This window comes from Equus asinus, chromosome 4 (genome assembly GCF_041296235.1).
Source record: "Equus asinus isolate D_3611 breed Donkey chromosome 4, EquAss-T2T_v2, whole genome shotgun sequence".
Classification (NCBI taxonomy): Eukaryota; Metazoa; Chordata; class Mammalia; order Perissodactyla; family Equidae; genus Equus; species Equus asinus.
In genome coordinates, this window is record NC_091793.1 from 16,815,597 (window position 1) to 16,839,246 (window position 23,650).

At 53.9% G+C, this 23,650-nt stretch overlaps 1 protein-coding gene across 4 annotated transcripts in view; it reads right to left on the reverse strand.

Moving 5' to 3' along the window:
- The window catches only part of FBLN1 (fibulin 1), an 84,897-nt gene extending 75,636 nt beyond the window's left edge, over positions 1–9,261 (reverse strand). For 3 of the 4 annotated variants that reach the window (XM_070506722.1, XM_014864450.3, XM_070506724.1), the window contains exon 1: positions 9,042–9,259. In XM_070506722.1, the coding sequence (XP_070362823.1) occupies positions 9,042–9,120 (79 nt within the window). In that variant the 5' untranslated portion in view covers positions 9,121–9,259. Of the gene's footprint in view, positions 1–9,041 lie in introns of all 4 variants that reach the window. The other variant, XM_070506723.1, reaches the window with a different exon arrangement.
- Positions 9,262–23,650: the final 14,389 nt, after the last annotated feature.

Genomic DNA, 23,650 nt, shown 5'->3' on the forward strand with positions numbered 1-23,650 from the left:
CATGGGGCATTAAAATGCCCTTTATATATGTGAAATGGTGAGATACGAGATGGGAGTTGGTTTGGTCTCTGTTTATTTTATCTTTTAATATTCTCGTTTGGGAAAATAAAAAGTTGACAAGCTCTGTGCACAAATGAGACGGGGGGGAAGGTGTGTCATCAGAAGCTGGTGAGCAAGTCAGTTTTCCTGACCTCCTCTGCTCGAGCTGAAAACCTCAGAGGCAGCCAAGGGCCTCAGGTGTTTCGGAATGTGAATGGGATCCTGATGTTGTCCTGCGTGTCTTCTAAACTCGCCACCCTGCAAGGCTCGTACCCCATCTGCCCCAGAGCACTGACTAAAGCTGCAGCAAAAAGCTGGCGCAGATCCCCATGGTGTCCAGGACCTACTCTGCTGGGCTGCAGCCTGACATGCAACGAGACGCCACCCACAGAGATGCCAACGGGAAATTCCAAGCAAAGAGAACCATGTGAGACTGAGCCCACCCCTTCCAGGGGCCCTCCCCTCCTGAGCCCCTCTTAGGATCCTTCTATGCACAGGCTCTGGCTTAGGGTGAGAGATCCAGAGGTGAAAAGGCAGGACTCTGTCCTCAAGGGGACAGCACAGGGAGATGCCAGGCAATTGTCACTGGATTGGGTGCCAGTGCCTCTGTGCCCCTTGCAGGTCTAGGATGAGGACAGACCCACTTCCCCTTCAAGGCCACCTGCCCTGCCCAGGAGGAAGCAAGACATGCCTGAGCTCTTACGGCTCCAGACCCTGCCCCAGCACAAGAGCTGCTGGTGCCCTCACCCCGACACACCAGCACCCATCACAGAGAGAGAGGGGTCTTGGATAGAGAACCAGCTAATAGGAGGCAGCAAGAGAGGACCAGAAGGCACATATCTGGGAAGGGGAAGAGAAGCATCTCCCACATTGATCCCTCCAGGCAGCTCTGGCCCAGGCATTGACCTCCTGGGACCAAGGCCAGTGGACACGGTCACACGTCCTTACCCTCGGACATCTCTACAGCATCCCACTCTGCAGGACCCATCTCCCTGGCTCTCCTCTCAACTCTCCAGCCACCTGGAGGTCACGGGTCCTCTGCACCTGGCCTTCAGAAGCTGGAGCTGCACAGGCTGGGTGGTCCCAGGTCCACTCCTCCCCTCGGGCTAGCTCATTCACACCCACACCAGTTCAAAGGTCCCTTCCTCCAGGAACTCCTCCCTAATCGCCCACCATCACACACGCACAGGTGGCGGGGGGGGGGGGGGGGGCAGATCCGATTAGTCTCTTGCACAGTCTCTTTGCACCCTGAACTTCCCAGCACCTAGCACAAATAATTAACTGTGTGTGTACTTAGGGCCACGAGGGCTGGGACGGGCTCGTCTCATTCCGCACCCTGCCGCATGCCTGCCCCATGCCTGCCCCAGGCACTCAATAAACACCTGTGAAAGAACGAATGAACAAATGATCTCATGTGATCCTCACAACTCTATGAAAGGGGGAGAGGTGTGTGTGTGTGGCGGGGGAGATGAAGCCAGTTGCCCGAGGCCATGGAGCAAACACAGAGGCGACAGCTGAATCCCACTCCAACTGGAAAGCTCAGACACATCCACTATAAAATGCCGAAGGAAACTGGCTTCCCCCCGAAGCTGGACTTAACAAAAATCACAACTTTTCAGTTGGAAAGATGAGCGGGGGCAGTTCAGCGTCCTGCCTAAGAATACAACACGAGAGCCGAGCTGCTCAGGTTCAAATCCCGGTGCTGCCACTTAGCAGCTGTGTGCCCATAAGTGTGCTACTTGGCCTCTCTGTGCCTGTGTCCTCACACCGATAACAGATAATGGGGATAGTGACAGGAACGGTGTAGAGTGGGCTGCCGAGAGAAGTCTTGGGTCAAAATAAGAAGCGTGAGTAAGTAGCAAAACTTATAGTACGATCAAAAGGAAAAATAGCTTCAAAAAAAATCCTGGCTCACTCCATTAGCATAAAAATATTCTAATGGCTCCCATCTGGAAACCAGTCCTGGCAACATCCCAGCTACCACCCAGGGCCTGGGAGCCCCTGAGCAGGTGAGCGTCCTTGCTGCTTCTCCCTCTCAAATTGCCAGGGAGGGCTCAGTCCCGTGACCCCTCGTCCCCACTCTTGCCATCTCCCTGGGTGGTCTCCTGCAGCCTCATCCCTGAGCTGAGACTCCCAAGTTTCTGTCTGCATCCCGATCACCTCGGAGCCCAGGCTCCACCTGGACATCTGACAGGATGCTTCTGGTGTCCACACAGAACTCTGATTCTTCCCTCCACCTCCCCACCCCAACCCCCAGCCAGCCTTCTCCGTCTGGGTAATTAGCCATCACCATCCGTCTAGCTGCTCCAGCCAGAATAACAGGGTCAGCCTGAATCACTCCTTCTCTCTCACCCTCTTTCTCCGATCCCTCAGCAAGTCCTGCCCACTCAACCTCCCAGACACCCTAGATCTTCCCACTGCTCGCCAGCCCCCAGACTACAACCTCATCCAGGGCATCTTGCTTTCCCTTTTTTTTCTTGTGAAGAAGATTGTCACTGAGCTAACATCTGTGCCAGTCTTCCTCTATTTTATGTGGGACACCACCACCACATGGCCTGAGGAGCAGTGCTAGGTCTGCGCCCAGGATCTGAATCAGTGAACCCTGGGCCACCAAAGCGAAGTGTGGGAACTTAACCCCTAAGCCACTGGGCCAGCCCCACGTCCAGGGCATCTTTAGCCCTGGATCCTGCAGGAGCCTCCATGCTGGCTTATGCTGCCTCTACTCTCATCTCTGTATAACCCATGCCGCAGTCTAGAGAGCCTTCTAGAAATGTAAGTCAAATAATGTCACCCCCTGCTTACAATCCTCCAGCGGATTCCCAGCCCATTTAGGATAAAATCCACAGTCGGCATGCTAATTTTTTAAGGCCCTCCATTACTGTGTTGGCCCCTCCCATCTCAGCCCCCCCTCCAGCACCCTTCATCCCCCTCCTTCTCCTCCCCACCCCCAGGCACAGCCTTCCTCCAGTCCCTCCAATACACCTGGTCCCACCGGGGGGCCTTTGGCCAGCTGTTCCCTTTGCCCAAACGCTCTTCCAAGTCTTTTCATAGATGGCTCCTCACCACTCACATCTCAGCTCGAGTCCCTGGCCTGCTCTACCCACTTGAGAGGCACCCTCGTCCCGCTGTCACTGTCAGGGCACGTACAGTCCTTGGGTGCTGATCCCTCCCGACATGTTTGCGTGTTTCTGTAATTACTATTACTACGTGCAGTGGACTGAACGGCAGCCCCTAATGAGATACGGCACGTCCTGAGCACTGGAATGTGACCTCATTTGGAATAAGGGTCTTTGCAAATGTAATTAAGGATCTCAAGATGAGATCACCCTGGATCATCCAGGTGAGGCTTAAATCCCATGATGAGTGTCCTTATAAAGAGACGGACAGAGGAGGAAAAGGCCAGGTGAAGACAGAGGCAGACACTTCAGTGAAGCAGCCACAAGCCCAGGAACACCAGGAGCCACCAGAAGCTGGGAGAGGCAAGGATGGGTCCTTCCCTAGAAATTTCAGAGGAAGTGAAGCCCTGCAGACACCTTGAAAGCTGACTTCTGGCCTTCGGGATGGTGAGACGATAAATCTCTGTTGTTTTAAGCCACTTCGTTTGCACTAATTTGGTCTGGAGCCGCAGGAAACCCGATACAGTACACAAGCTCCAGGAGGCAGGGTCCTCGTCTGCCACATGCCCCTGGGGCCTAGTCGGAGGACCCCCTCCGCGATGAGCACTTGCTGAATGAATGGACAAACTGACAAATGATAGATGCATGACAAACAGCTCAGGGGTCAGGCCAGGCTCCCAGGAGATGCTTGGGAAATGTGTGCTGAATAGAACCGAAAAACAGCTTACAAATGACACCACTTAGCGGCTAAGTGACCTTGGACAAGTCACTTCCCCTTTCTGGGCCTCAGTTTCCCCACTTATATAAAGAGAGTGGACCAGCTGATCTGCAGTTTCTGTATCCTGATAGACAAACTATTTCTTCCCAAATTCTCCACGCGCCGGACATAAAACCCACCCTGGGCCCTTCGGACTCCAAAGCTGGCCCTTTGGCTCTCACATCTTTGCTACCATTAGGAGGGGTAGGACCCCCATCTGTGTGGCGTCCCCTGAGTGACCTGAAGCTGGCAGTGCAGGTAACAGCGCACATCGCAAACCCTTTGCTTGGAGCAAAGGCGGCTCTGGGCCCTGGCCCCGGGGAGGAGCAACCAGGGCCCCTGCCGGTTGAGCCCCCAGGAAGTCGGCAAAAGAGCCGGTGGGAATCAGTCTCCCGACTCGGGGCACTGGCGCGTCAGCACAGCCCTCTGGCAGGAGCAGCTGGCAAGGCTGGGGGCGGTGTCCTGACAGATCAAGCAGGAACACGGCCTAAACAACTTCCAGGGCCGTCCTCTGCAGATGCCGGGCCCACCCTGCTGGGCGCGGGACCCAGGGCCAGCCAAGAGCACTTTCCTTTATAGAGGCTCCAGGAAAGGGGTGACCCTCTTCCCCTCCAACAGTTCCAGACTTCTCCCAGTGGCCAGAGCCAGCCGTCCCTGCATCCCTGCTGCGCCCCCACATGCACCACCTCCCCCTGCCCTGCCAGCCTCCTGAGCTCCACTCCAGAAGGCAGCGAGGAGGCCTTGGCTGGGCCACACCCGGGCGAGAGGCAGGGCCAGGCCAGACCCCGGGCTCGACGCCTCAGCAAGCCGCCCTGCCACCAGCACAGGACAGGCTCACCCACTGATCTCGACCACGGCGGGTGCCATCACCTTGGTGGTCACCTCCTGTCCAGCTGGCAGTGAGTCCCTCAAGGGCCTGGCCTGTGGCCCCGGCTTCTATGATCTCCCCCGGGTGTGGAAAGTGCCTGCTCTTCCTAAGGACACCCTGGAGTGCACAACGCTCGCTCACGGGGTTAAAGCACTGTCCAGCCAGAGGTCAGGAGCAGGGGTCCCATGTCCTGGTCCTCTGTTCACTACCGTGTGTCCTGGGCAACTTATGTAACTGCTCTGGGCCTGAGTTTACATGCCTGTAAAAAGGAAATAATAACAGTACCTACTTCACAGCATTGTTGAGAGAATCAAATTAGTGACGAAATGTAAGAGCTTTCAATTATAATCATTTCCTAGAGCAGAGCGCGTTCTCATTCCATATTTAAGGAAACAGACGCAGAGAGGGTACGGGAGCTGGTCAAGCTCTCGAGTCCCTTTCAGAATTGGGAGCAGTCTCCTGACCCCCTTCCAGTGCTGGCCCCAGCACGTAGGACCCTCCTGATGACACGCAGGCAGCTGGAGCAGCAGGCACCTGGCTCCCTCCTGACCCAGCCTCTGGCAGGACCAGCCTGGGGTGAAAGGAGGAGCACTGGCCGCAGAGCCCAGCCTCGGGGCCCGCCGTGCCGGCTACAAGCTGGGTGACACGGGGTCTCCGAGCTCTCTCCAAGCTGAACAGTCTCTGATCCCAGAAAAGTCAACATATTGGTGTCCTCCTCCCCACATTTTGTTATGTGGCCACATTTGCAATCAATCATTACAAGGAAATTGGAACCACATGGAGCCTGCAAAAGCACTTATTAATCAAATTGTTATAATTTGATGCTTTCCAAAAGGAAAATCTTTTATTGTATAAAATACACTGGCAAAATAATTGTGCACCCTATTAGGGCTGTTTTCATAAAACTTTACCTGCAAAGCTGCCCCAGCCCCTGTGCCCACTGCTCACAGAGCCCCGCCCTCAAAGGAATGGGGGGCGGGGAGGAGGGGAGGCTGCTGGAGGTATACTGTGGTCTTCCCCAAGCATGAAGTGGGGGCACAACTCCTGGAAGCTCCCATGTTCTCTTGCACCTTCCGGGCCTTTGCCCATGCTGTTCCTTCTGCCTGGAACACCCTCCCCACCCTCCTCCCAGCCCTACCCACAAACCTAGCCAACTCCGGCTCCTTCACATGCCAGCTTGCGTGCTGCTTCCTCCAGGAAGGCTTCCCTCACTCTCTGCCAGTCAGGGTTGCTTTGTAATTGTCTGTTCACTTTTCTGGACCTCCCGGGGAACGTGAGGCCCATGGGCGGAAGGGCCGGGTCTCTCTTCTTCCCTGCCATACCCCCAAGACCTAGAACAGCGTCAGGCACAGAGCTGGCCCTCAGCAGATCTTTAGCGTATGAATGACTGCATGCCCAAGGAGGCCAGCTGAGGCCACTCTGCACGACCGTTACCAATGCAGCTTTGGCACTTAACGGCTAAAGGTTCCGTCACCCGCTTGGGCCTCCTTCCCAGCTCCTGGCTGAGGAAATTCAGTGTTAGTGGAACTTTCAAAGCAATCTTGGGGAAAAGGATACTGTTCTAGCCCAGGGAAGGGGACAGAACAAATAACAGATTCTAACAGTACAGCTACCATGGCAGGCACCGTCCTGTGTTCTCTCCCTCCATCCTCAAGCCAGCCTAAGAAATCGTTTCTGTTACCTCCGTTTTACAAATGAGAAAACCACCAAACCATCCCAAGGGCTTTTTCTGAGGCATGACACGCAGAGTTGTTTTCCATCCTGCAAACACTGGGACCGAAGATGCCTGAGCCATGGTCTCCGCCTCCACCCCCCACCCACACCGCAGTCCAGCAGGGGCGGCAAACGCAGCCCGAAGTTGGGGGACCCGGGGCAGGGCCAGGAGGGAGGGGTGACCAGAGCTGTGGGCCCCGCAGCCCCGGTGCTGCCCCCTGAGTCTCGTCTTCATGCATCTGGTGCTCCAGCAGCCCCCCTCGGCCTGTCTGGCCCCCGCCACCCGACTGGGAAACTTCCAGGAGCGGCAGCGGCGCAGGCCACATGTTTCCAAGCCAAGTCCTCTTGGCCTTTGTTCTCCGACTTTCTCTGTAATCAGTCGGAAACACTGCCCGCTGGAGCCAGAGGCCAAGAAAGTCTTAGAGAAAACACAGTCGTCTTTCCCAACACCCTCTTCCTCTCCACTCCCTCCCACCCCCGCTCTCAGTAAAGCCCAACAGGACAGACAAAACAGGACAGACCGGTGGCTCCACGAAAGAGCATTCTGCATTTCAGTGACCAGGTCACCAAATGAGTTTCAGCAGATTAGCTAACGGGCTCACCCTTGATGGCCTTCCCCATGCTCTCTTTTAAATTGCATGTATCCTCACGGACCCCACTGCTCTCTGGAGAGTGGGCACAGCGTCACCGCGCACAGCCCCACAGGACTTCAGGGAAACTGACAGCTGCCGAGCTCGCAGCCGCACAGAGGGACTGGGTGGGCTCCCAGCCCCCCCTCCCAACCATAGCAAACTTGTTGAAACTCAAAAGAGGGACCTCCCCAAAGCACCAAAGGCCACAGATGATCCAGGTGTTCTCAACGAAGTGTGCAACGAAGAGGTTTCTTTTACACGCTTCAAGTTAGGATTCTCTCTGGAGAAGGGCGGCTGTGCGGCTCTCCAGCCCAGCCAGTCCTGCGTGTTCCTTCAAAGTCGGGCGCTGCCAGGCCGCGGGCAAACGTCCTCACACAGAAGGCAGACAAGAACAATGATGGAGGGTCTGGGGTGGGGCTCAGGAGAGGTCAACTATGCCCTCTCTCTGGGCCTCAGAGTCCTTATCTGTAAAATACAGGCCTCTCAGGGGCCCCTTCCATTTCCAACAAGAGTCTTGTGTGGCCCCCAATCTGAGCCCCCTCTGGGCCTTCACTCCAGCCAGCGGTCACCTGAATGCCTTTGCTCCTTGCCCGGCTGACCAGGTCCTGCCCAAGCACCATCTCCTCTAAAAGCCTCCTGTGAGCCCAGGGGGCTGGGACGGCTCTTCCGCCAACACTGAGCCCTGAGCCTCGCCCCACCAGACATCCCCGGGACGTGCCCAGGACAGAGCCGGTGGTGGCAACACCCAGAGCCCCACGAAGGTCTGCTGCAGCCAGCAAGTGAGCTGAGAAACCTCTGCACAGCTCTCCCCCCCCCAACAGCCCCTCCCTGAATCTCCCAGCACGTTTGAGCTGAGACAAGTGACCTTTTGACCAAGAAGGAGGGTGGTCACTGGAGAGTTTAAAAAGAAACTCAGCTAAGCCAGAGATAAAGAATCTGGGATCCGAGGGTGGCCGGGGCTCTGGTCTGCGCCTGGTCACAGGAGGAACAAAGCCTCCCAGAGGGCGGGCCTGGCTAATGACTGACGAGCCTCGGGTCAGCAGAGAGATCAGAGGTCAGCGCTCTGCTCACCCGCAGCTGCTCTGATCGGCAGCACCCGGTGTCACCCCCGGGGAGCAAGGGCTTGAGGATTAGGGGAGAAAGAAGGGTGCAGCTGAGTGCTGGCCGGCCAGGCGCTGTCAGCCCCGGGGCTGGGCGCTCTGGCTCATGGGTCCGCTAGTGGGGACTCCGGCCCCCTAGCTGCAGGGCTGGTGGGTTTTGAAGTGGCCTGTTTCCAGCCCCAGCTAAGTATGGCGCCTGGCAGAACCTCTGCCTCACGGCCCTCTGTGTCCCAGGAGGGCAGGCAGGGGTTTCCCCACACACCATCTGCCTGAAAATCTCCAGACTGTTCCTTTCCTTTCTGCTTTCTTCGTGTCCACCCTCTACTCCTTGACTGGTTTTGTCTCCTGGGCAAATTACTGCTCCCCACCTCTCAGTCTCAGTTTTCTCATCAGCAAGCTGGGTACCACAGCCCCTCTCTAGGGTTGGAGGTGGGCAGTGAGACCGGGTGTGCCAGCGGCGCCCCCCGTGCAAAGAGCACGGCGCCAGGGGGCTCGGCCACCGCCCCCCCCCCAACTTGGGTAGGCCTAGGATGGACAGCATGGGTGTGAGTGGGCCTGCAGCGGGGTGTGTTTGAGGGGGATCCCGTCTTTAAAACCAGCCTCCAAGCCAGCGAGGGGATGAGGACCGGAGCTAGGAGTGGGGTGAGGGGGAGGGATCGTCGCCGGGGCCGGGCCGGGGCGGCGCGCGGGCTCCCGAGTGCCCAGCGCTCCAGAACTCCCAGGGAGCGCTGGGCTGGGCGGTCGGGGGAGACCCTACAGAGGGGGCCGGGGACTCGGGGCACCCCCTCCCTCCCGGCCCGCCCCCCGCGCCCCTACCTCGGGCCGCCAGCAGCGAGAGGCCGCCGAGCAGCAGCAGCGGCAGCGGGAGCCGGGGCGACGGCGGGGCGCGCTCCATGGGGCCGGCGGGCGGCGGGCGGACAAAGGCGCGGGCTGGCGGGCTGACGGGCTGGCGGGCGGGCAGCGCGGGCTCCACGCTCCGGCCGAGCCTCCGCGGCCAACGCTCGGCCCCGGCCACGCGGTTCAATTATCCCGCCCCGGAGGAGGGCGCGGGGGAGGGCGCGGTGGAGGCGGGGCCGCGGGCGCCCGTCCCCTCTCTCCGGGCCGCCCCCCGTCGGGACAGCTGGCGCCCCCTCCCTCCCGGCACCCCGGCCCCGAGGGGCGCGCGGCCCACGGCTAGGGGGTGGGAGCGGGGACCCCAAACTTCTCCCGGGTGGGGGCCAGAGAAGGGGGGCGCATTCGGGCGGGAGGCAGCCCCCCGCGACCACCCCTCATCTCCCCCGCCCGCGCGAGTGAAAACTGATCCCGTCCCCAGCGCCGGCGCGCGGCGGGCTGGGTACCAAAGGTTAGCTCCGCCCGTCTCCGCGGAACGGGCGGGGGCCCGAACTCAGGCAGCGGGGCGTCCCCGAGGGTCGGAGGCGCCTTTTGGGGGAATAAGGGCGGTGTCCTCTCGGGGCCTCCCTGCAGGACGCGGCCACGCAGGCAAAGCCCCGCACCCACTCCCTGCTGGTTTCCCGCCTTCCGCCGCCCTGCGCGCGCGGGTTGCCCGGGCTCCGCAGGTCGGTGGCCGACCCCAGGCAGGCGTGCTCCAGGCCGTCACCTGGCTGTGCCCTCAGGGGACTGCCCGTCCGTCCGGGCAGGGATGCAGACTCGAGCCGACATCCCAACACCTGTGGAATGTGACGAGCCCGGGAGAGGTTCGTTTTGCCGGACAGGAAGCAGCCTTCGAGCTGGGTTTGTAAGAGCCACTTCTTTGTGTAGGAGTTCATGACTGCAACCAGTCAGCGGTGCTTGAGGATGCATTAGTCTGTTGGAACCATCAAAGGATTTATTGAAAAACTGAAAACCAAACGAATGCAGGTGAAGATGCTGAATAAGACCCATAGGAACACCATTTACTGAATGTGTGGATCCCAACCCAGCAATTGCACTCCCAGGTTGACACCCAGCAGAACCGCGTACATGTGCATGCACACACCGAAGGAGAGAGACTCGGTACCGGAGTGTTCATAGCAGCACTGTTGACGAGAGCTGCCAGCTGGAACTGCCCAACCTCACCAACAGTAGAATGGAGACACTGCTGGGTAGTCACACCTTGGAGCACTACACAGCTCTGAAAAGTGAGTGCTCCACAATTCATGCAGCTGCCAGGATGGCTGTCACAGACACAACGTGACAATAGAGCCAGACAGTAAAGAATGCCAACTGCGTGATTCTGTCCATATGAAGGACAAGAACAAGTTAGAATAGAAGTCTGGACTGTGATGACCCTTGAGGTGGATTAGTGACCGGGGGAGGGGGACATGGGGGGGCGGAGTACACAGACGCTTTCTCAGGGGCTGTTATGATCTGATTTTTAGTCTGCATAGTGGTTACAAAGTTGGATTCAGTTTGTGAAAATGTATTAAGCTATCCACTTACGATAAGTGCCATTTTCTGAATGAATGCTAGATACAAAAATCAAAGACAAAAAACTTAGGGGTCAGCCAGGTGGCACAGCAGTTAAGTGCACATGTTCCACTTCGGCAGCCCAGGGTTCACCGGTTCAGATCCCGGGTGCAGACATGGCACTGCTTGGCACACCATGCTGTGGTAGGCATCCCGCATATAAAGTAGAGGAAGATGGGCATGGATGTTAGCTCAGGACCAGTCTTCCTCAGCAAAAAGAGGAGGATTGGCAGCAGTTAGCTCAGGGCTAATCTTCCTCGAAAACAAATTAAGAAACAAAATCTTCCCACAGGATGCCTGGCAAGTTTGAGGTTTGCAGAGAGCCCAGAAAAGCTCAGGAAAGGAGGTGCTTGCTAACTGCCTCCCAGGTTAAGGAGGGCCCCCAGAAGAGGTGACATGGGACTGGCCCTTGAAAGATAAGCAGAAGAGTTTCCTGGGCTGAGGGAATAGCATCTGCAAAGGCGTGGAGGCACCAGAGACCCTGGGCAGCCCAGGGAGGTTACTGGTGCCTTTTGAGAATAGGTTAGAGGAAAGAGAAGGTGGAGTGCGTGCCCAGGTAGCCTGTGCCCGCACACTGTTTCCTTAATACTCACGACAGCTCTTGGAGGCTCCAGTACTCTCGTTCTGCAGATGAGGAAATCAAGGCTCAGATAGGTGAGGTCATGGGTCAGATCCTCGTGGCTAGTGAGTGGCAGCTCTGGCATTTGAATCCAGGCCATCTGACGCCCAGGCCCCCGGCTTGTCTGAGAGTAGCTGTGCGTTTCACTGAACGTTATAGCACAAACGTTTCCCCATCTTATTAGAAATCTGCATTACGCATCTAGTGAGGGAACAGTGTGGAAGTTGTGTATACATTTCCTTAACCACTCTCCTGTTAGTGGGCATTTAAGCCGATTAAGTTTGTGGGGAGGGGAGGTTCTAAATCATGCTGCCATGAGACCTGGGTGCTCTCAGCTCAGCTGCGAGCGCGGATGCACCAGAACGGCATTTGCTGCCCCCAGGAAAGGACTGATTCGCATCCCTGGGGAGAGACATGAGCCGGGCAGCACGTCTCTCCTCCTCTCCGGCATTGAGTACCATCTTTGTCTAATCTGGGCTACGTCCATAGGCAAAAGAAACAGGCATCTTCTTGTTTCAGTGTATGTCTTTAATCATCATAGAGGTTGAATATTTTTCATGTGCTTATTAGCCGTTTTTATTCCTCCTTTTGTGACATCTTTCCTAGGCTGTACTGATTTATTCTGGTAATAGCAGAATTATTTATTACAGTGAAAATCTAGAAAAGCATGCCATGCCCAACAGTAGCCTATTCACGGTATGGACGACGGGATGACCTGTATCAACGTTCAGTGACTCAGGGGAATATCGTGCTGTTGTTGAAGAGGCTGAATAGGATATCTAAGCAGAAATATGATCTTTGCGAACTACTATTATGAAAAAAAAAATAGAAAACCAAGTTGAGTGTGAGCTTACAGGTCCACACGGGAATTGCAGCTGTGTAGAAGCTGTCTTCATGTAGCTGAAGATCAAAAGGGAACTGAATGAAAATGGATGCTTTCCTAAATTTTGTTTGACTAAATTTTGCTATTTTTAATTTTTTTTTCAGGAAACAATTGAGACAGGATTAATTGTACCAGAAGCCTGGAGTGATATAATTACTACACCTAAACTTGACCTTGAGTTTCTTGGCAACCAGAGTAACAATCAAATTATAATCACTCATGTAGTTCTTGTTTTCTGACCCAAGAAAGCCTCCCATTTTGTCAGGAGAGAAAAGGTTCTTTGTGGCGCTAAGTTCTGTCCATTTTCTTCGGGGGTCCTTATGTAAGAGTCAAGAAACTGATGAACAGCACATTTGTTTGTAGCTTGCAAAAGATGGGACTGGTCTTCAGAGAGGTTCCATTTGGGGGATTAAGAAAAGGAGAAGCCCCCCACCCTCTGACACCCGGGGGCCAGGGCAAGATGACACACACCCCTCGGATTCTGCTCCAAGCAGGAAGTCATTCGTTATGTCCTGTTGTGACAATCCAGCTTTCTCCCGTCTCAGAGAAGCAGAACAACTGGTTGATCTCCTCGATAACAAATAGCTCTCCGTTTGTTTGAAAGATCATTGTCGGGCGCATGGACTGTTTTTCCCGAAGTCAAAAACAAACGGCTTTGATGCTGCCCAGCCTCTGGAGGCCAAGCCTCCTGTGGTTCTTGCATGTGCTGCTGCTATCCACCTGGGTGGTTTCCTGAGGGCAGTGGCCCCTGCTCACCCCTCCAGCAGCTTCTCAGCCCCACACCCCTTGCTCACTGGCAGGAGCCCCTGGGCCTTTGCACGACTCCTAGAACACCCAAACTCCCTCTTCTACCTTGCTGCCTCTTTGCTCAGCCGGCTCCTCCCTGTCCTTTGGGTCTCAGCCAAGATACCATCCCCTTTGTGACACTTCCCCTTCTTCAGACTCCTTTATTTCTTTGTTAAAGCATTGGTTGTCTCTCCGCCCATCAGCCTGTGAGCTCCCTGAGGACAAGGACTGTGTGTGCACGTTTCTGGTGCATGATAAATCCTTGTTGAGTGCGTGGATGGAGAAAGCCGTGTTCCTAGCATAGCAGTGCAGCACGATGAGAAACGCTGGCTTTGAGTCACGCTGTGCATCGCCACCACTGCTGACGTGGGCTTTCCCCTTCCATATTACAGCTGAGGAGACGGCAGCTTAGGGAGTGGCACAGCTGGCCCCAAAACCCCAGTGAGTCCCTGGTGCCCAGTGTGACTCCCGGGCACTGCCCTCTGCTGGCCAGGGAGCTGGCCTGGTGCTGTGATCCAAGCTCCTCCCTCCTGGGCCCACTCACGTCCCCTCTCCACTCCTGCACTAGGGCCTTTTCCTCACTAGGAAGGTCCTAGGGGCAATCGTGTGACTAGTGTGACAAATGTGAAAAGAATTCTGTCCCTTCACCTAGGCTGCCGAAAATTAGAGATTCCAAATTATGCCACATACACAAAATATAGGGACCCACTGGGCTCCCCCAGTCCTCCAGCAGACATCTCTCCCAAACTCTGGCGCTCTTGACCCTGTGCCTCCCACGCAGCATGGCACGAAATGAAGCCTCTCCTGAATGCCATGTTCATTCTCACAGTACACGAGCATGGAGTGACCCATACTGGGCACCTCGGACACCCTCCTTGCCTTTACGGGGCTCCTCCACATCTAGCGACAAGCCCATGTCCTCAGGGCAGGTGGTGACCAGGGAAGTCCCTGACTGGGGGCCCATCTCATTATTCTGTCTCCCCTATGACATCTGAAGATGTTGATTTCCACGTGTCCAGTGCCCTCGCATGCCTCTGGCCTTTGATCTCATTTCGCATGCACAGCCAGCCGGTGAGGAAGGGCTGCCCTCCCCACTGTGTGGACCTTGTTCCACGGCAGGGGAAGCGGGATCCTAGAGGAACCTGCCAGCTTCACTCAGGCACGCCTGAGTCCTGAGCTCACACGTTTATCGCCACCCCACAGTCCCTACCCAGCACAGTGGCAGGTGGCTGGCTAGTGTTATGGGCTGAATGTGTTCCACCAAAGTCCATACGTTGAGGTCCCACCCCCAGGACCTCAGAATGTGACTGTATTTGGAGACAGGGCCTTTGAAGAGGTGACTAAGGTAAAATGAGGTCATTGGGGTGGTCCCCAATCCAATAGGACTGGGGTCCTTATAAGAAGAGAAGATGAGGACACAGACACACATAGAGGGACGAGCATGTGAGGACCCAGGGAGAAGACGCCATCTCCAAGCCAAGGAGGGAGGCCTCAGAAGGCACCAACTCTGCCGACACCTTGACCTTGAACTTCCAGCTTCCAGGACTGTGAGGAACTAAGTTTCTGCTGTTTAAGCCCCTGGGGTCTGTGGTCCTTTGTGACGCAGCTCTAGCGGGCTCCTACAGTCAGAAAGAGAGGGCTGAGGAAGAGGCGTTATGTGTCTGTGGTCTGGCATATTGTAAATGGGCATTCGAACCGGGGAAGGAAGGGGGCGGGGAGCACGCAACACTCCAGGGCGTCCTAGAACCTCAGAACGCTCTATGGATCTGAAGAAGAATTACCAGGGCAAATTCAAATAAAACCACCATCATTTGTTTTTACGTTAAGACGTAGTTCTTGAGGAGATGTGCTCTGCTTTGAAGACTGAAGCTCCTGTGCCACGGAAAGAAAAGTCCAGAAAACAGAAAAGTCATGAGATCCTGACGTGGGGAAGGGGGGTTGGTGGGGCGGGGGGGGCACGATATCTGGCTGTCCTTAGAGTAGTTCAGTGGAACTGGAAAAAGTGATTGTCGAAAAGATTGAAGGCATTGGAGCTTGTGGTCCAAAAAGAAAAGAAGCAGCAGCCGCCACTACATGGTTGAAGCAAGTGTCATTTTGTTTTGACAAAAAGAGGGAACTCTGATCAGGTTCTGGAAGAACTGCCAGCACGGCCCCTGGCCCCGCCCCCAGCCTGGGCCCAGCAGTGGAGAATGGGATAGACTGTTGCTTGGGTTTTTGTATGTTCCAGGACAAGTGTGCATTTCTCTTTCTGTTAGCCTGAGGTATTGCTTAGGAATGGCAATATTCAAATGTCGAATAGTCCAGGTTGCAGAATAGCGAATGGGATTCTGATGGATACCCATCCCTTGTTTGAGGAATTTCTCACGTAAGAGCAGCACCAGGAGCCACTGCTTTCTTCCACTGCAGACACTAAACTCTCACTTCTCCCACATCAGCCTCCCCTACAGCCCGGGTGCTGGCGGTGACGGAGGCGAGCCAATCCCACGGAACCGCCCCAGCCTTTGCAGAGGGAGCTGGTGATGGAGAGGAGCGGGGTTGGTGGTGAATCCACCTTGTTGGCAGTGAGAAGCAGCAGCAGCCAGAACATGGAATTTCTGGGGTCAGCGCTGGCAGCAGAGCAAGCTGTGGCATCTGGTGTTGAGTGGCACAGTGGCAGGTGACAGTGACATCACCTGACTGGTTTTGTGGCCTGAATTTGGCAGTGGCCCTGGCTTTATTCCAGATGTCCTTGGTCCAGCCTAGCTTTTAGGTTTGGTCTGCAGTACTCCTGATAATTGTGCAGGCTGCCCAATACCATTTCAATACATTTCTTTCAATTTACGTCTGCTGGGGTTGGTTTCCATTGCTCGCAACTAAGAGTCCTGATTGACACTGGGATTGCTACAGAATTAGAGGAGGAAAGGATGTTCCCCTAGAGATGGGGGACACTGAGAACAGTGGCCCTGATTCCACTGCATCTGGCTGTGATATTGAGCACGACTTTGGTCCCCGATGATGGGGGAAGTTAAAGCTTGTGGGTGTATGTGAGATAGTTGGGTTGAGTTGAGCAAAAGCCAGTTTGGACACAGAGAGAAAGGGTATCTGAGGGTACTGGGCAGCCAAGGGGTGTGATATACTGGGCTTTGGAGAATTATGCCCAACCCATGACTCCCTCTTCTTTGAGAACTGTACGCTTTATTAAAACTTTGAAGTTTTTTATTTTTTTCATTTTTAAATTTTTTTTTCCTTGAGGAAGATTAGCCCTGAGCTAACTGCTGCCAATCCTCTTCTTGCTGAGGAAGCCTGGCCCTGAGCTAACATCCGTGCCCTTCTTCCTCTACTTTATATGTGGGACGCCTACCACAGCATGGCATGACAAGCGGTGCCATGTCCACATCTGGGATCTGAACCGGCGAACCCCGGGCCACTGAAGGGGAATGTGCGAACTTAACCGCTGAGCCACTGGGCCGGCCCCTGAAGTTTTTTGAAGTACAGATCTTGCATCTTGCTTCTTTAGTTCTAAGCACTTTATATTTTTTATTGTCATTCCGAATGGAATATTTTTTCCTTCATGTTTTCTAGTTTGTTATTGCAGATATAAAAGGAAAGCTATAAGATTGTACATATCCATCATATACAGCTATATGTACATTATGTACAATTATATTTATTGCCATGAGGTTTATAATAGAAACACAAACATAAATGGAAACAGAATAAGTAGCGGCTAATATAGAGGAATAGTTAAGTAAATATATGGAATATTTTGTGGAATATCATGTAACTCTTTAAATTTATAAATATAAAGACTGTTGCAACAGAGGTACTCATTTTTTAAACAAAATAAAGGTGAAAGCAGAAGTTAAAATTATATATATATTAGGCTTTGTTAAAATATATGTAAATATGGAGAAATATTAGAAGACAAAGGCAGCTTCATTAAGATAGTGGTGTTTGTAGATCTTACTGCACTGAATATTTTCTGCCTTCTACGTGTATTACTTTTTCATTAAAGAAAAAAAAATCTAAACTAGGCCGTCCCAGCGATCCTGCAGGACTAGTTTTGACAGTCAGGAGTTCTCTCTCTGCCCCGGGAAAGCCAGCCATTGTTTCTTTGTTTTGAATTTTTAGGTTTACAATATACTTTTAACGATAACCACATTGCAGAAAGTTGAGAAGATGGAGAAGAAAATTACTCACAATCCCATCCTCTTGACACAACTAGAATTGTGGTGTATTTATTTCCAGTATTTTATATGCATAGTTTACGTAGCTCGTTTGAGGGTACATAGTTTTGTAAGCTGGTTTCTTTAATTTACCTTCTACCATAAACACGCTCTGTGTTGCTGCAAAGCCTCCGTGGCTGTGCCTTCTCGGTGGGCAGTAAACATCGGAAGTCGGCGAAACATTGTCAACTCGTACTCTTATTGTATGTTCGGGTCGATTCCAGTTTCTTTGCTGTTATAAGAAATACTGCAAAGACCGTTTATTTGCTCATGAGCCTTTCCATATTTGGGATTATTTCTTTAGGACAGATTCCCAGAAGTCAGATGAATGGGTCAAAGGGCACATACGGCTCTAATAAGCTTCTCTTTCTAAGTTGGCCCAGCCACCTGCCGTTTGCTGGAAGGACAAATGGTTCCAATTAAAGGCCTGAAGTTTCCTCATGGGTTCCAGCTGCGTGTGTGGGGGCGCCACTGGGGTCTCTGCAACCAAAACAAACGTGCTAAGCTAAACGGTCGGCTCAGGGGGTCTCTGTAGATTGTGCTCTAGAAGGAACTCAACAATCTTTTGTCCTGACTCATGCTTTAGGACAATCTATGTACCTGGGAGCCCTACAAGGTGCCTGCGTGGCTTAGCAAGGAGCAGGCCCACCAGCCTTCCCTGGAACTGGGCTTGGCGACCACCACCATGCCTCTTCACAACCAGGCAGCAACTCGGAGTGGACTAACTGCTTTCATCTCTCTTTGCCTCAAATTTCCCCCATTCTACAGATGTGAAAACCAAGGCTCAGATGGGGAAAGGGACCTGCCTGAGATTACACGGTAATTAAGTAGCAAAACCAATGTGCAATCCAGTCCCTCCAACTCCAGGGCCACTGCAGAATCAATTCACGTCGGATTGGCTTAATTTGCCCCACAAACACTGAGCTCAAACCTGTGCCAGGCCCTGTGCTGGGTGCTGGAGACCCGGAGGTGTCGGGCCCAGGTCCCTCGAGGAGCTCACGGTCTGGAGAGACCTACACCAGCCGTGTCGGTATCAGGGAGAACCGTGGGAGCCCCGAGAGGAGGTGGGCTGTGGGGAGCAGGGGGCTCTTGGTGTCGCCCAGCACAAGTTTGCCAGGTGGGCAGGGAAAGAAGAAGGAAGCACGAGAGGAGAGCGTGTGGTGCGTCGGGCAGGTGGGGTGTGAGCCTGGCTCTCGAGAAACTCAGCTCCCTTCCTCTGGGATGGAGACAAGCATATACAGTAAACTGCAAAGGAAATGATCAGGATTCCCCTGTACGTGTGGAGCGCCAAGAGACTACATTAGAGACCACAGCCACCTGTCTCACGCCCGGCAATGTCTCCTGATGGCTAAGGGCAAGCTTTGTCCTCGTAAATGCTGCCTTTCCCTCTCACTGGCTGGATGAACTTAGGCAAGTCATTCACTTGCTCTGAGCTTCAGTGGCATCTTTATTTTGTCACCGCCCTCACACCGGTACTGGAAGGATTAAATTGAATAATGTATGTGAAGCTTCTAGACCTGTGCTTAGCACAGGGAATCTGATAAGTGTAAGCTGTGACAGTGTTGGGGGGGGAGGGTCGGGGAGGTTGTAGGGCGAGAGCTGACCTTGGAAGACTTGGTGGAGATCCTGCAACGTGAGCTGGGAAGAGGATGAGGAGCTCTGTCGTGGGCAGAGGTGGGAGGGGAGCGGCGCCCGAGGCAGAGAGAACAGCAGAGGTTTGGAGAGCAGCCTTGGCCCCTCGAGCTGGGCCTGGCGTCGCCATCGTTGTTTTTAGCTCTGGCCCAGTACGTCTTCATGGAGCCCTGACCGTGGGCCAGGCACGGCGCCACGTGTCAGCACATCATCAGCTCGTTTGCTTCTCCTAGAACCTGTGTGTAGGGAGGTGGTGTTTTACAGTGGGAGGCACTGGGGGTTCAGTGTCCCCCTGCACCCAGGTGCACACTGCCCAGGGCACAAGGTGGCCTTCTCTTGATGTCTCGCACTTGTCTGCTGGGCCTGGCTTCTTCTGCCCGGGCTCGCCCCTCGCCTTCCTTCCAGCCACTTGGCTTTGCTCAGGAGTGTTTCCTGCTTCCTCTCCCCGTGTGGCCATGTGTGGCCCAGAGAGCCATGCATCCACCACAAGGTTTACAGCAAGACACCGGGCCAAGCCCCTGGGCTGTCCTGGAGGGCTGCAATGTTTGTGGCTGTAGCCGTGGCACTACCCACGGTCCAGCCAGCCCCGCGCCTGCCCCTCCCTCCCACAGTGCCTGGGACAGTTGGGCAATAGCAAAGGGATCTTGCTGCATCTCTGCTGGCTCCCCTCTGTCTGCAGGACCACATCCAGGACCTCAGACTGCCACATGAGGCCCCCGGGACACTCTGCCCTGCCTGTTTTCTTCAGGCATCTTCAGCCTCTTCTCTCTGCATACCCAGCAAATTGTTCATTCATCCACCCACTCAACTAGCATTCTACTGAGCGTCTCCTCTGGGCCAGACGCTATGCTAGGTGCAGAGGTGACCCAGACAAAACCTGGCCTTATGGAGCTCACGCTGTGGGGGACGGAGTGTCCATCAGACATGGAACATCCTTTCTTTGCCTGTGGCTGCCATTTCCTCACCTGGCGGGCCCTCCCACTTCTAGCAAATCCATTCTCAGCCTTCAGAAGGTACCTCAAGTGTCCCCAACTCTCAGAATCGGTGTCCTGACATCTCCGCATTGCCCCCCGCCCCGACCCGCCCTGATCACAGACAGTAGCTCCCGAGCTGAGAGGCACGTCTGATACAGGGTGGTGCTTCTCTCCACTGAAAGGGGCTCCGACTTTACCTTTGGTTTTAGTTTCAGTCTTAATATAAAATGTGCGGCGTTTACCCTGACATGGGAAAAAGTCAGCCTGCGTCTTGGATTTCACAGTTTATGAGGCTGACTTCATCTATGACCGTATGTTATGTGCTCTCGTGTTTCAGACCACCAAACGCCTTCAACTCCCGCTGGGATTTGGGGGTTGACGTTGAGCGCAGGTTGGGTGGTCCGTTGGGACATGTTGGGACGCACACCTCTCTCCTCTCGGCCCTCCTCCAGGTCTCCGCGGGTCCTTCTCCCCTGGGTCTCGCACTCTCCAGCCTGGACTAGCCTTGACTCTCTGCCCACCTCTCCACCTTGCAGTGGGGCTGCCCTTTGTCCGTCTCAGGGACCCCAGCTCAGGGCTTGCCTGGAGAAAGCGCACACTTGTCCTGCATTCACCCACAGTTGGTGGCCTGTGTAAGCGTGGGGAGTGAATGGACAGGCCTGGCTTGTGAATGTGTCTAATCAGATCAGCCCAGCGTGCCCTGGGCCCTGCGTGAGTCCCTCCACCAGCGGCCTGACTCTGCAGCTGCCATCTGCTCACGTCCGTGGACGCCGTCTGCTCAAACGCAGACTTAGCCAAGCTCTGGCAAGCCACATGCGGCACAGCCCTGAGTCCTCAGACAACCCTTAAGACAAGAATATTGTGGCCACTCTGCAAGTGGAGAACTGGGGCTCAGAGAGGCCAGCGGCTTGCGGCCAGTGTGATGCTAGGCGCCGTGCTCTCCTCTCCCCACCTCTCCTGGCTCCAAGTCCAGAGCTTGAGCCACTTAAGCAGAAAATGGACAGGAGGCTCCAACGGGTCGGCGTGGTGCACTCCCCGCAACCTTTCTAAGAGCCGCCATGAGGAGAAAGATGAAGGAGCAGGGAATCTCGTGGGCTGACTCAGAACGGGGAGGGCGGAGGGGCCGTGGGCCTCCAGCAGAACCCAGGACACCAGCTTGCAAGCAGACCTCAGGCAGAGCCACACCGCCAAGCCTGGATTTCTAAAACGATATTTTCAAAGATTCTATAAACCACGTTCTAAACATAGTAAGGAAATCAAAAGCACAGGGAAAAATGGACAATCCCACCACCCCAACCCTCTAGGCATCATTTGTCCACGTTCTTCTCTCGTTCTTGTTCGTGGAGGATTTTTACACTTGAAATCACGGTGTAGAGACAATTGTGCTTAGTGTTTTCACTCAAGCATGATTATTTTTTGAAAGCAAATATGTGGATAAACTGTCAGAGACATGCTTTTTCTACGTTTACATTGGAGTAGACAGTAGATCATCATAGGTCAATGTTCCCGTAGCATCCGTTAGAAAAAGCTGGGTAAATTGCAAAAAGCATTTTACTAAAGGCATCAAAGAGGCGTGGAAGCAATGAGGCTTGGATTAGCACTGGGAGACCCCGAGGTGAGCTGGCCACCTTTGGCCGTTGTCTTTTCTGAGGGCTGAGGATTGGTCTCCTCCTGGCAGGGAGCCTCCGCCGGGGAAAGAGATGCCAGCAAATATTCGAGTGCTCACGTGAGAGAGCGTCGCAAGGAAACCAGAGGAGTTTCGGATGCAGAGCCCATTTTCCCTGGTGGCACATTTACTGAGATCTGGCACTGTGTGGGGATCTGGGGAGCTAGGAGGAAATCTGAAAGGCAGCGTGGGCCTTAGGACACAGAAGACCAGCCTGGGAGGAGACCTGCATCCAACAGGCTGCCAGTCTCCCCGCTCTGTGTATTTGCCACATGTTGAAGCTCCTTGGGCAGGAGGTGGGAGAGCTGAGCTGGGACCTCTGGAGGGCAGAGCTGGCTCTCTTGTAATCTCGCAGGGCTGAGGAGACAAGTCTCACCAGGTTCTCAGTCAAAAGCTCAGGAGGGCATGATCTGGGCACGGGGACACCCCAGAGGCAAACTGAGCATGACTGAAGCTACACCCCAGCCCATTGCCTGCTCAGTGTGAGCCCCCCATACTGTCTATCCAACAGGGACGGTTTTGTCATTAGCTTTCTTCACTTAAACAGGAATATTTTTAGGAAGTGGGGAAGAACCATCCCCTGGAGTGGATGGAGAGTCCCCTGGAGCCTCCTTGTTTTCCATACAGAATATCCAGCATTCAATTAAAACTACTAGACCTGAAAAGAGTGAAGAAAATATGACGAGTAATGAAGAGAAAAGACAGGCAAAAGATGCATAACCACAGCGGATCCAGATATTGAAGTGAGCTGACCAGGACTTTAAAATAATACTGATTCATATGTCAAAGCAAACGAAGGGAGACGTAGGCAAGAGAACAAAGGGTAGAGTTTCAACAGGAAATTGGAATCTTTAGAGAAAAAGAACCAAATAACCAAATTGACATTCTAGAACTGAAAAATTAAGAACCCAACGGAAAGGTTTGACAACAGACTAGACACAACAGAACAAAAGAAAACTGAACTTAAAGGCTAGTTAATAAAAAATATGTATATTGAAACAGAAGAAAAGGATGGATTTAAAAAAACAACAGAAGATAAAAGACCTATGGGACATATTCAAAACGTCTAACATACATGTAATTGTAGCCCCAGAAAAAGAGGGGGAGAGAGAGAGAGAGAGAGAAAGGGGCAAAAGCTATACTCAGATTATGGCCAAGAATTTCCCCAAAACAATGAAAGATGCCAACCCACAGATTCAAGCAGCTCAATTTACAACAAACAGGATAAACACAAAGAAAACCACATGCTAAGCACAGAATAATCAGACTATTGAAAAACAAACACAAAAATCTTAAAAGCAGCTGGGGGTGGGGAAAATACATTATCTTTAAGAGAACCTTGATAAATGGGGGTGGGCAGAGGGAGGGGAAGTGAGGAACGCAAGAACACCCTGTGCCGATCACAGTGACACAAAGATGCATCTGACACGGTCCCTCCAAAGGAGCTCACAGGCTGGGAATGAAACAGGATTGCAATGCCATGTGACTAGTTTATGACAGATGGATGCACAGGGCAACAAGGAGACCCAGAGGAGAGGAGACAGGTAGCCCAGACTGGGGGTCAGGGTAGTCTTCCCAGAGAGGGACCATCTGACTGGAGTCCTGAAGAACAGATGAAAAGCATCTAGGGAAGAGAGAAAGAAGCTCCAGACAGAAGCCACCAGCCAGTCCTCTCTGCACCGACCTCCACAGGGCCACCTCCCCTGACAGCCCGGGGCCTCCGGGATTGTGAGGTCCCTCTTCTTCAGGATTCCCCGGAACTTCTCTTAGGAATCCATTGGCCCCAACAAGTTCTGAGGGAGGAACAGGGAGAAAGGCACAGGCCCCACCCAGGAACTCAGCAGCGTCCAAGCTCTCTTCCTCCTCCTCTGGAATCTCTCCCTCCAGGCAAAGCAGCTTCTTGGATTTCAAGGCACCGTCTCTGCACAGAGTTTTGAAAGTCCATTCTGGCAGTGACAGGCAGGACAGCATCCTTTGCCCTGAAGCATGGATGGTACTTCTGGGCACCCATCCATGTCACATCCATTTCTGAGTGTCAAACATTTTCAAATAATCCGCTTAGCTGATGTCTACTAAGCACCTAATACCGGTAGAAGCTGAGCTGGAGGCTGAAAATTAAGGAATGAATAGTCCCGGGCCTGCGCTCGGGGAAGACACTTAATGAGAAACATTTGAGGGCCAACCATTGGGTAAGTTGCTTTCAAGCCAATGTGCT